Source organism: Dromiciops gliroides, chromosome 1 (assembly GCF_019393635.1).
Source record: "Dromiciops gliroides isolate mDroGli1 chromosome 1, mDroGli1.pri, whole genome shotgun sequence".
Lineage (NCBI taxonomy): Eukaryota > Metazoa > Chordata > Mammalia > Microbiotheria > Microbiotheriidae > Dromiciops > Dromiciops gliroides.
Window position 1 is genome coordinate 687901619 of NC_057861.1, and position 13685 is coordinate 687915303.

At 38.9% G+C, this 13685-nt stretch overlaps 2 protein-coding genes across 4 annotated transcripts in view; both read right to left on the reverse strand.

Moving 5' to 3' along the window:
- GRB10 (growth factor receptor bound protein 10) overlaps positions 1-13685 on the reverse strand; it is a 278346-nt gene that overhangs the window by 85912 nt on the left and 178749 nt on the right. For all 3 annotated transcript variants that reach the window (XM_043971116.1, XM_043971134.1, XM_043971125.1), the window contains one exon: positions 7623-7764. In XM_043971116.1, coding sequence (XP_043827051.1) covers positions 7623-7764 — 142 coding nt within the window. The remainder of the gene's footprint in view (positions 1-7622; positions 7765-13685) is intronic.
- LOC122731197 (60S ribosomal protein L37a-like) lies at positions 13022-13300 on the reverse strand. The gene has a single exon (XM_043971154.1). It carries the CDS (start codon positions 13298-13300, stop codon positions 13022-13024), a length of 279 nt encoding a protein of 92 aa, XP_043827089.1.

The window sequence follows — 13685 nt, forward strand, 5'->3', positions numbered from 1 at the left end:
TCCTAGACAAATTGAGAGGCTTCTGGTTTCCTCATCTTCCACAATTTCCTTCTCAAACAGGTATTACTCCTTTCTTTGGTCCATTAAATTCTTCCCGGTTGACAAGGTGTCTTTATGTAGACACAATACACCAGCTATAATTCACCTATTTCTTTATGCTATTCTTGAATTCTACCCTGGCCTCTGTCTGGCTCCAGAAAGTTGTGTATCTTCTGACCCTGACTAAAAGGAAACAAGAGCATCGGATTACTTTTTTTCCCTAGAGCAAGGAGAAAACAATGGAGCCCAAAGTCTTTTACATGTTAAAATCTTATATCATTATTATAAATTTAAAGGCCTTAGCTCAGTATTTAGAATTGCTTAGAGGAGGAAATGCAATCATGACCTCTGGTATCAAGGAGACAAAGTTAACCTTCCATTAAAGGAGACTCACACTTTATAGACAACAACAAAAGTCAGAGTGGGATGTTCAGCTCTTCCCAAAACCAAATAAAAAAAAATGTGGCCCCTCACAATTAGCTTTCGGTTTACAGAACCCATCCTTCTCTTAGAAACAGAGTGGGTTCCCAGACTCCCCCCCAACTAATGATCTCATGTGCAGCTTTAAGAGACAAAATTCCTGGTTCTCACCAACCTGCTTCCAAAATAAGAGAGCATGTGTTTTCTTTTTTTTTCTTCTAATGGCCTGGAGGTCTAGATAATATTTTAATGGCCTTATTTTGGGATGAGGAACTTTGTAAACAACTTAAGTGACACAACCATAGACAGCTCGTCTGTATACTTATTGAAAACAGAAGGTCACTGGGGAGGTAGAAATCCCAGATGTAGCTGGGGCATGTGACAAAGTCAGGAAGCAAAGCCAACTCTGGCTCCCTGACAAGAAACACTTTGGCCTCCCAGTTTTGATAATGTCCTCAAATGGTGATGTTACCTTCTCTGTGGGAAAGGGACTAAGAATGGGAGAAATATTTGTAGACAGGTGAATAATAACAGGGAATTCCCATCTCCTAAAGAGCTTGGTAACCTAGGGCCACAATTAGCTTGGCAAAAACAGAGAGCACTGCTCAGGCCCTGTGGAACATGGGGAACTTTGTGGATACTGGTTTTAGGTGGTAAAGAATGTCATAGTGGACAGTGAGAAAAGCTAGGGAAGGGCAGAGGGTAGGAATGAAAGACTGATTTCCCAGTAGTTGAAGTTAAACAATTTGTACGTCGTCCTTATTCTAGGGGAAAAAAATTAAGAACTCCTTAACATTTGATTAAGAAAAGCAAAATATACATTAATAGCAGAGGTAAGAGTTTAAACTAAATTTTGAAGACCAAAAAAGAGAGATAAATAGAAATGTAACTAGGTATTGTTTCCCCTTTCATGGGAAGGTTTAATTCATTAAAAATGTCTCAAATACAGTTCTGGACAGACAGCATTTCATTTTCCTATTTAGAGAACAAATCAGCAGGAAATCTGTTCACTTGAAGAATACACCAATGAGAGAAAGCATGCTAGGGGCTGGAAATGCTGCATGTCAGGAGTGGGAAATAGGCAGGAGACCATCTAACATCCGTAATAAATGAACATTTACCATTTCAAGGGAGTTCATCATTGTGTGAGAGCTAAATGGGCCCTTGAAGACCATCCAGTCATTCCAATCACCTCATTTTACAGATAAGGAAACTGAGGTGCGGTTTGGGGTGGGGGGGGTTGCCAATCACTTTCCCAAGGTCACATAGCTCAATTCTTCATAGAAGAGCTGGGGCTACAATCCAGGCTGCCCCGATAACATTATCTCAGCTCTTCACCAAAAATAGGTTTTGTGTAAAACGGTTCAGTCGAATGCTTGGACAGGGGCAGCTTCCTACAGGCTGCTATGCTTTTTCTCCAGGGATTTGCCAGCCAAAATAGAAGAGTATTCTATCTGTGATCCAAACTAGCTTACAGCTCAGCAGCTACTTCAAACTTTAAAACATGGCTCTCAACTTCAGGTTAAACTCCTCCATTGTTATCACTTTTCCCTCTAAGATGACTTTCCATCTGCTCTGTGGGTCTTAGATGTACTTAATTTTTTACAAACTGTCACTCCATCAGAACAGAAACTTCTTGAAGACTAAAGTCATTTTTTGCCCCTTCTTTCTATCTGGAGTACTTATCGGTGTACATGACATATAGTGAGGACTTAAGAAACGCTTCTTAGTGATCGAGTTTGGCCTCAGGAATAATCAATCAATCAGTCCATAAGCATTTAATTAGAGCTTACTATGTGTTAAGCATGGTGCTAATGTGTTTACTATGTGCCAGGAACTATACTGTGCTTTGAGGATACAAAGAAAAAATACTTCACATTTTTTAAAAATAATTGTTTTCTCCAATTAACAAATATTTCGGTTTTTCCCTTTCCTTCACTTCCCACAGCAAAAAAACCAAATCAAAACAAACGAAAACAAAACAAAAAAACCTGTGTAACAAATATGCAGTAAAGCAAAACAAATCCCCATATCGGCCACATCCATATACATTTTATATCTCAAACTATATCCTGTCTTTGTTAGAAAGTAGGTGGTATTTTTCTTCACGAGTTCCTCTGGAATTATGGTGGGTAACTGTTGATCAGATTTCTTAAGCCTTGCAAAGTTGTTTGTCTTTATCATATTGTTATTGCTGTATAACTTGTTTTGGTTTGGATCATATAACTCTGCATCAGTTTATAAAAGTCTTCCCATGTTTTTTTCTGAAACATTCTTCTTTATTATTTCTTATAGCACAATAGTGTTCTATTACATTTAAATACCATAATGTCTGGGGCAGCTAGGTGGTGCAGTGGATGGAACACTGGCCCTGGAGTCAGGAGTACCTGAGTTCAAATCCAGCCTCAGACACTTAACATTTACTAGCTGTGTGACCCTGGGCAAGTGACTTAACCCCAATTGCCTCACTAAAAATAAATAAATAAATAAAATAAGTAAATAGCTAAATAAATAGCTAAATAGCTAGATAAATAGATAAATAAATAAATAAACAAACAAACAAACAAATAAATAAATACCATAATGTCTTTAGCCATTCCCCAATTCATTGGGCATCCTTTCAGTTTCAAGTTCTTTGCCTCTATAAAAGATCTGCTATCAGTACTTTTGTACATACGGGTCCATTTTCTTCTTCCTGTGATACTTTTGGGGTGTACACCTTGTAATGGTATTACTGGGTCAAAAGATAACCACAGTTTAGTTATTTTGAGGGGCACAGTTGCACACCACTTTCCTGAATAGCTGGACTACTTCATAGCAAGGAGCTTACATTCCAATGGGGGATACAAATCAGAATATATAAAATAAAATACAGAATTAATGCCCAACAAAGAAGGGATGGTACTAGCAGCTGGGAAGTCCAGGAAAGGATTCCTAGAGAAGATGGCACTGGAACTAAGTCTTAAATGAAGCCATGGGGTCTTTAAAGTTGGAGGTTGGAAAGGAGAGCATTACAGATATGGAAAAGAGCCAGTGTAAATTTGTGGAGAAGAGAGATGGAGTGTTCTATGTGAGGAAGAGTAAGCAGGCCAACCTGGATAAATTATAAAGTATGTGGAGAGGAGCAGAAACTAAGAAGACTAGAAAGGTAGAAAGGTGTCAGGTTGTTTAAATGCTAATCAAGAGGAGTTTTGATCCTAGGGAAACAGGGAACCACTGGAATATATGGGCAGCATAATAACATGGTTAGGAATATGACATTGGCAGCTAATCAGATGATGGATCAGAGTGGGAAGAGACTTAAGGTAGCACGACCACCTTGACCACCTCGAAGGCTGTTACCATGATGTAGCTAAGAGGTAATGAAAGTGTGACCTAGGATAATTACTGACTAACTGAAGAGAAGGGGACACAAATAAGAAAGGAGAAGGGGACAGCTAGGTGGTGGATTCAGGTCCTGGATTCAGGAGGACCTGAGTTTAAGTCTGACCTCAGATATTGACACTTACTAGCTGTGTGACCCTGGGCAAGTCACTTAACCCTCATTTCCTCACACAAAAAAATAATAAAATAAAATAAAAATAAAAAACAAATAAGAGAGAAGAAGTCAAAGACAACCAACATTTAGCAAGTGCCTTCGTGTGAAGTACTGCAAATACAAAGAGAGGCCCAGAGTATCTACTCTCAAGGAACTCTCACAGTCTAAGTGAAGGATGGAAGTGGCAAGTTTTAGTAAAGGACTGGATTAGAGTGGGATGAGAGTGAGGAATTGTAGATGATTTGAACCCAAGTAACCCAAATCCTCTGAATCCAAATCTGATAACTTTCCAATATACCACACACTCATGCATAGTCCAATGCCAGACCCATGTTCAAAGCCTTTCCAACTGGTTTTTTGTTTTATTGATATATTTTTTTCCAGTTTGGTAAGACCTGGCAGGGCCTGTACTTAGTTGACATGAACTTTGACAAGTTTGGGTCACCTCTATGCTACTGTGAGAATGACTTTAGTGGAGTTAAAGAACACAAATACCACTCCCATTCCCCAACATACTTGCTTTACATTAAATATTAAATTTATCAACTAAATTTTTATTTTTATTATTATAATTTATAATGATAATTTTATTATAAGAATGACTTCCCCACTCCCCTTTCATTCTTAGATTAGCTGACATCTTCCTCATTTTTTGTTTTTCTATAACTGCCTAATATCAGCCTCTTCTATCACATTCTCTGGGTGGATTCTTTGGCAAGAAATGTGAATTTCCAAATTGAGATGCAAAGGAAATTACAGTAGCACAATACTTAGCTAGCATTTTAGAGGCTAGGGGGTCCTGTATTTATTTATTTTTTTGCAGGGCAATGAGGGTTAAGTGACTTGCCCAGGGTCACACAGCTAGTGTCAAGTGTCTGAGGCTGGATTTGAACTCAGGTCCTCCTGAATCCAGGGCCAGTGCTTTATCCACTGTGCCACCCACATGCCCCCCAGTTCTGTATATTTTTTTTTTTTTGCGGGGCAATGGGGGTTAAGTGACTTGCCCAGGGTCATGCAGCTAGTTAAGTGTCAAGTGTCTGAGGCCGGACTTGAACTCAGGTACTCCTGAATCCAGGGCCGGTGCCTTATCCACTGCGCCACCTAGCCGCCCCCAGTTCTGTATATTTTTAAGATGAATGAAATGGAGTCAATCACAAAAACAGAGTTTTAGAACTGAATAGGACCCTCAGTTGCCACTTAATCTAACTCATAAACCAAAAAAAAAAAAAAAAAAAAAAAAAAGAGCCCCCCGGGGACAGCTAGGTGACACAGTGGATAGAGCACTGGCCCTGGAGTCAGGAGGGCCTGAGTTCAAATCCGGCCTCAGACACTTAACAGTTACTAGCTGTGTGACCCTAGGCAAGTCACTTAACCCCAATTGCCTCACCAAAAAAAAAAAAAAAGAGTCCCCAAACTTCCATCATTCCTCCCAAAAAAAGGTTATCCAATCTCATCCTGAAGACTTTCATAGACTAGGAGTCAGCCCTTTCCACTAAATGAGCTACTTCTCATCTCCTGTGGTCTGGGAATCCAAATAACAGAAGATGACAAGAGTTGTCAACCAGCTTTGAATTAAGGCCTCAAGAGTACCTTATAAGAGTAAGGTGCACAAGAGTGGACTTTGTTTCCTCAGCTGAAGTTAATCAGAAACATTTTATGCTTAGTTCCTAGTTTTTGGCTATGTTTTAGATAGTTGAGGTTGCCAGAGAACGACCTTTGAAATTAAACAGTTTGCCAGGAGATATGGTAACAAGATCTAGTGAGAATAAGCATTCTAAATTCTTAATTGCTCCATATGGTGCTACAGAAATATAATCTAATTTTCTTTCAAATTAATAATTATCTCTTTTATTGTGGTCTAAGTTCAATTTCTAAAAAGGTGTTTGCATATTTATTTATTCATTGTAGCCTCAAAACAGGTTTGAGAGGTAGACAGGGTAGGGATGATTGTCTCAACCTGATAAGAAAGGAAACTGAGTCTCCAAGAGATTAAAGGTGACACAAATCCAAGGTGACACAGAAAATAATGGTAGATAGACAATGACAATAGTAATAAAACAGTAGATATTTACATGGTGCTTTAAGATTGGTAAAGCACTCTATATGCATTTATCTCATTAAAGCCTCAGAATAAGCCAGGAAAGGGGAGTGGGGCTGGAGTGTAGATACTATAATTCCCTGATACTATAATTCATCCTAGAGTGTAGATACTATAATTCATCCTGAAGATGAAAAAACTGAGAATTAGAAAATCCAAAACCTCACATCTCATGAGCCCCAGGCTAGCCGAGACCTCGACCTTTCTTTCCACTATATAACACTGCCCTTTTTTCTTGAGAGTAGAAGTAAACTAAAAAGTACACATCAGAGTGTGTATATGTTGTACACATACATTCATACAGCCCTCTCCCCCTCATTATATATATATGTAAAAGAAACATATCTTTGCTCTCATTTATGTAGTATTTTGCAGTTACAAAAGGACATACACACATAAACACTTGTATGTACGTGTGTGTCCTCATTTATGTTTAAAATAACTCTCTAAGACAGAGTGACAAGTATTGATAGAATATGATCCTTTTGTTAAGATATATCTCTAAAATAGCAACTCTTTTATCCATAAATACAATTGGTATTTTCAGAAGTCAATAAAATAAATATAAGAAGTTAATAAAGTAAATTAATTTATGTTTTTTATCAAATATCAAATCCAAATCCCACAGAAGTAATCATATTTCATATATGTATATAAACATGTATGTATAGCTGTGTACTTGTATCCATATAGACACACAGATATATAAATACATGCATATCTATATATACCACTATCTATCTATCTATCTCTCTGGATCTATATAGAGTAAAGTACTTAATACAGTTTTAATCCTAAAACACCATCTCTCTCTCTCCTTCTTCTTCTTCTTCTTCTTCTTCTTCTTCTTCTTCTTCTTCTTCTTCTTCTTCTTCTTCTTCTTCTTCTTCTTCTTCTCTCTCTCTCTCTCTCTCTCTCTCTCTCTCTCTCTCTCTCTCTCTCTCTCTCTCTCTCTCTCTAATGAGCCTGTGATTCTCACTGGGTCTAGGGAATAATATCACTGTGAGGACATTTCCACTACTAATGGAGGTTAGTCTTAGAAAGTATGCCTAAGGCACAGGAAGTTTCAGGTGACTAAATTTTTTTTTTTAAAGTATACATTTTAAAAGAATTTTAATCTATTATCATAGTCTATAAAAACTGGACCTGTGATTTCATTAGTGTTGGGAGCTCCTGGTGAGAACCTTTTTCTACCTGCTCTGAAAAATATACTTTTAGAGAGCTGCCAAAGCCCTGGGAGGTTAGGTGATTTGCTCTGGGTCATATATCCAGTTTGTGGGATGGGCAGGACTCAGAGCCAGGTCTTCCTGCCGCTGAATTCTGCTCTCTATCGATGATGACACACTACTTCTCAATGTAAAAACTATATGTGTATATGTATATATGTCTGTGTAGAGAAAAAAATACTAATTTGTCCTTCCCTTTCCTTTTCCCCAAAATAATAATCAAAACCAATCAATGGTGATTTTTTTTTAAATCACAAGAAATAATCATCAGCACCAGACAAAAGAGACAAAAATGACTCACCTGTTTACTAGCTGGCTGATTCTGAGGTAAAGAGCTTGTTGTGAGAACAGGAGAATTGGTGGGACTGCAAAGCTCAGGAAATGGATTTGGTATGGCGGGCAGAGACGAGGTTCTAAATTGCTGGTCTTCTTCCTGAAGGCGTCTGGAAAAAAAGCAAAACTGTCCATTAACAACTGAACATCTTAGTCCCTGAGAAGTAAGGAACACCTCCCTGGGAAGAGAGAGATAGCACAGTCATGCTTATCATTCATTGTCCATTTCACCCCCACTCCATTCTCTTCATGTTCCAAATCTTGTGATCTCTGCTCAGTCCTCAGTCCTCCCATAACATTCCTTTCCTTCTGTTCTCTGTTCCTTCTCAGGAACATACTTTTATTGAGGGAACCCCAGCTTAAGTAATAACCCTTTTGATAAAAACTTTGGATGTTGCTGTTGCACCTTTGTGAATAGAATATTGGGAACTGGGTCTTAATTACTCAGGGAATGTGTATGTCTGTGAAACACTTAGAGAACTTCTTTCCTGAGGAGACTCGGATAGTTAACAAACACAGAAAGAATCTAGAAGAGATTGTGCAGTTAAATGTCATGGACAAAGTTTGTGAGACACTACAATTAGTTACCATAATGGAATGAATCTGTGAAGAACTTAGCTGTCATTTTTAAGTTTTGGTGGACATTTGGAGAGAACTGAGTTAAACTCTGTGGAAAAGACAAACTCATGAGAATTAGAAGCACTGGAATCTAAGAATACCTTAGAGGACCAAGCTGCATCAACTGAAGTGGTACATTTTTTATCCATAAAGCAAAGAAACAGGATCAAATTATGATTTCTGAATAAAACTATAACAATTTTATTATTATCAATCAATGCACCTGGTCTTTCTAGTGTTAAAGACCTAAATTATGATTCCGATAAATCTCAGCCCTGGACTGTGGTTCAGGGGTTCTGAAGTAGTCAAAAGTTATAGCCATTGACAAGAGGTGACTGGCTATAAACTTTCTCACAACCAATACATTGATGAAAGATTTATGTTTGTTTATATTAGTTACTATTTATAAATTTTATGGATAGTAATGCTGATGTTTGTCTGAGACAAAGGGTTTAACCTAAAATCCATGTTTTGATTTTTTAAAAATCTTAGAAGCTATGTTGGGGTTTGAGGGTGGGGGTGGGGTGGAGTGTAGGGGAAGACTGGCTCTCCTCATCTTGCCCAGGCCACAAGTGCAGGAGCTACCCACAGGCCCAATCCCACTGCCGACTGACAAGAAATCTCTGACCTGCTCATTTTTTCTTTTCTTTTTTCTATTTTTTATTTTAGGGAGGCAATTGGGGTTAAGTGACTTGCCCAGGGTCACACAGCTAGTAAGTGTTAAGTGTCTGAGGCTGGATTTGAACTCAGGTCCTCCTGAATCCAGGGACGGTGCTCTATCCACTGTGCCACCTAGCTGCCCCTCATTTTTTTCTAACATGGGCCATTTTGCCCCTCTTGGGCAGAGTTGTGGCTCCTGTGTCCAAGGGCTCATCATTATCAGACTTAGTAGGGACACCTGGCTTTGGCCCTACTACAGCTCTCACCTCCAAAACTCGAGTGATCCACAAGCCTCAGTCTCTTCCCACAGCAAGGATGATAGGTGTGTGTCACCTTGCCTGGCTCAATAATTATATCTGAAAAAACTGGTTTCCTTTATGATGCTATACATTTTATTTTATAAATTTAAAAACATATTCTCCAATTGCCTCACCTCCCAAAAAAACCCAACCATATTCTGATAGAGGGTGTATAGACTTCAACAGATTCCAAAGGTATGAACAACAAAAAAAATGTTAACAATCCCAGGTCTAAGACCAACGTTAAAGACTAAGAGAGAAAGCACAGTCTTTCTATCTGTCTGTCTGTCTGTCTGTTTAGCTAGTAAGATAGATGGATAGATGGATAGATGGATGGACACAGAGAGAGAAGTTTTCTCTTATGTGGAGAAGAAGGGAACTCTCTACTGTTGTCAAACTGAACCACTTCGTGTTCCTCAGTTTGTGTACTTTTCCAACTCTGTTCATCTATGTGTACACAACTTTCCTTAGGACTAGAACGGACTGCCTTACCTCCCCTGGCTTTCAAGAATTCAAACCTAAGTAGACATCTCCCATATCTGTCCATTTTTGGAGACTGTTGTATCCCTTGTCTACAATGAACTCCTTTCTCTGCCTGTTAGAATCTTCTGTCCCTTGACCAGACAATTCCTCTATGAAGTTTTCCCCAATCAGCCCAATCTGACAGCAATCACTCTCTCAAGTTGTCCTAAAGCACAATTAGTGAATCTCTCCTTTGCCCCTAATACATTCTTCTACTTTCTATTACACTGCCTGTGTGTCTGACCTTCCTCTTGTATCTTATTTCCTCCTTGAGGATAGGCATTCATTTTTCATCACTGTATTCCCAAGCTAGCATAGTGCATGACACACTGTAGCTATCTGATATCTAGCTAAGAATTATCATTGAAATGTGATATTTTTCCTTTTAAAACCATACAGTGGATTATAAAACCAAACGTAAGATCTCCAGTCTGTGAAACTGCTCCTTGGCAAGTCACCCCCTGATGGCTTTCCTAAGGAATCTTAAAACCACTTCTAAATTCCCAATATCCTCCTTCCTTTTGGGGGCAATGGACTCTGTTGCCTACTCCGTTCTGGTCCTTTGGCTCCCTGAACACTATTTTGCATTATCTCCTAATTGTTTCATATGTCATCTCCCTCAACATATCAAGTATTCAGTTAGCATTTGTTCAGAACTAGGGTTGGGGAGGGGATCTACGTGTTGGATGATTGATGTATGAGAAGAGCAGAAGCGCAGTAAATGCTGTTGACTGATTGAACAAATACTGAAATCTCCCTGGAAGAGTAAGGGTAAGGGGGCTCATCTTGTACCCTCTTTAAAGTGGTTGAGTTAAGAAAGAAGCAAAAGGATGTTAACGAATACCAGTGACAATTAAAGAGTCACAAAGAGTGTCACGAAGGGTGTCCAGCAAGCTTGTTGATGGATACTCGTTCAGTAATGGAATTTTCTTTTGAATGTGACTTTAGATCATCTTAGGATGGAGAGGTATCCTGAGAGGACAAGATACTTAAGGATCAGAAAGACCTATGTGGAAATCCTGGCACAGAAACCTACTAGCTGTGTAAGTGTGCAAGGACTTTCACTGTTCTATCTACATCTGTTATCTCCTTTATAAAATGAGGAAGGTGGGGCAGCTAGGTGGCGCAGTGGATAAAGCACCGGCCCTGGATTCAGGAGGACCTGAGTTCAAATCCGGCCTCAGACACTTGACACTTACTAGCTGTGTGACCCTGGGCAAGTCACTTAACCCTATTTGCCCAAGTTTCCTCATCTGGATCTGGAGAAGGAAATGGCGCACCACTCCAATATCTTTGCCAAGAAAACCCCAAAAGGGGTCACAAAGAATCGGACACAACCGAAAACAACTCAACAATAACAACAAACTCAACCTCTACTGTAAGCAAGACAGTGTTTTATTTCACAGCATCCTTGTCGGGCAACCCCCTCGACTCCTTAATTATCTCTAAGTATGGAGATCTTAATACTTCACAAATGTAGTCCGTACCATTGTAGGCAACTCTAGTAGTAAAATTCTTCCTAACAATAAAAAAAAAAATACCTTTGCATTCTAGAACTTCCACCTACTATTTAGAATGTACTCCCTAATTCTCTTAGACTCTCTAGTTTCCTTCAGAGCTCAGCTCAAACATAACTTCCTATATAGTACCTTTCTCTCCTAGTATCAACTCCCCTGGAGTCAAGAAGACTTGAGTTCAAATCTGACCTCAGATATTTCCTAGCCGTGTTACCCTGGACAAGCCACTTAACATCTGTTTGCCTTAGCTTCCTCAATTATAAAATGCAGATAATAATTGCACCTACCTCCCAGGGTTGTTGTGAAGATAATATCTATAATGCAATTTGCAAACTTTAAAAGGCTATGTAAGTACTAGCTATTAGTATTTATAATTTCCCAAATTCACCTTCTTCCTTCCTTTTGAACAGTAGAGTGACAGTTATCTATTTTCATTCTTATGGCCCCCTGATAACTTTTTTTTTTTTCCTTTGGTGGGGCAATAAGGGTTAAATGACTTACCAGGGTCACACAGCTAGTAAGTGTCAAATGTCTGAGGCCAAATTTGAACTCAGGCCCTCCTGAATCCAGGGCCAGTGCTTTATCCACTGTGCCACCTCGCTGCCCCTCCCGATACCATTTTTAATGATATCCCAAAGATCATTGAAAATAATTCTGGAATCCTAACAGAAAGTTATACCAGGTACTCAGGGTATAATTTAGCCAGGCCCAGAGACTTGGACTTGTAAAGTGGCTGAGAACTATCTCACTATTTCTTCACTTATCTTGGCTATAATGCCTTCTCCATGCTATCTTAACCTTTTCAAACTGGAGCTATTTTCCTTATTGGAGAAAATAACAGGAGTTCAGTCTGTCTTGAGACTATCATCTCTTTAAAAAAAAAATCCTGATTCCTTTTGTTTTTACATCACTTAGATTCCGCCTCACTATTCCTCCTCTTCCCCTTTCCAGACAATCACCCCCTTTAAAAAGGCATTTAAAAAAAAAAAGAAAAGGGGAAAACATTCAGCAGAATTAATCAACACATCAACACAATCTGATGTTACACATCTGTGGACCCCCACTTCTGTAAAGATCAAGGAGAGAGGTCTTCTTATATCCCTTCTTTAGGACCATACTTATGCTTTTCATGTATCTCTTTATGTTTCTCATGTTCATTAAGCTCACTCCCCCCTCCCAAATTCTTATTAATATTTTTATTGCCTAAATTTCTCCCAGTATTATTCCCTATCTCACTAGGTCATCCCATATAAAAGAGAACATTTTTAAAAGAAAAAAAGAGGAAGAGAGGAAAAAATCAGCAAAGGCAAACAATACAGTGAAAAAATCTAAAAATATATGCACTGTCTCACACCTGTGGACCTCTCACCTTGGCAAAAGAGTGACAGTATCTTTTCATGTCTTTTCATGACTATGCCTGTTCCTTATAATTTTACAATCTATTTTTTTGGAGGGGGGGGTGAGGCAATTGGGGTTGTGTCAAGTGTCTGAAGTCATATTTGAACTCAGGTCCTCCTGACTCCAAGGCTGGTGCTCTATTCACTGTGCCACCTACCTGCCCCACAACAATCTCTTTTGAGGATTTTGTTCTATCCATTTACATTGTGGTAGTCATTATATTCTTGGCTCTGCTTACTTTTGCTTTGCACAGTAAGTTCACATATGCTTCACTTTACTTATCATGCTTATTGGGTGTTTTTTTTACTATTAAAAACAAAAGTGGGCTACAGATATTTGATGGGGAGAAGATTTTACTGGTCTTTCAATTCCTTCAGTCTTCTGATGGCGGATTTGACTGTAACTGCAGAGGTCGTATTGTAGGTCCATGCACCACCAGCTACTGTTTTCATACAGGATCCACAATGCCAGATACCCACAGTCCATCTCTTCATTTTGGTCTTGCCACAGAAAGAGCAGGTATACTTGGCTTGCTGGCTAATTTCAATTTTCTTCACCATTTTTCTGAGGGATGCACCATAACGTGTTCCATATTTACCAACAAGTCTGACCTTCTTGGTGCGTTTAGCCATGTTGCCAGTTGCAGGCCAGGAACTTGAAGAGGTATCATGCTTCTTGTTAACAATATAGTAATATCTCATTATATTCATGTGCCACAATTTGTTTAGTCATTCCCCAATGGATGGGCATGGACTTTATATCCAATTCTTTGCTACCAACAAAAAAGTGCTGCTATTACCATTTTAATGTATATAAAGACTTTATTTTTGTTGATGACTTCACTTGGGATATGTGCCTAGCAATGTAATCTAATCTCAAAGTATGGACCTTTTAGCCACTTTCTTTCCATAATCCCAAACTGCTTTCTAGAATGGTAGTCCCAATTCACAACTACTCTGTGTGATCTTTGAACACTATACCAACTTCTCAAAGTAAACTCATCTCTTCCTTTTCTTC

Coding starts and splice junctions, on each gene's coding strand:
- LOC122731197 (XM_043971154.1), bottom strand. CDS start 13,300: ATGGCTAAACGCACCAAGAAGGTCAGACTTGTTGGTAAATATGGAACA.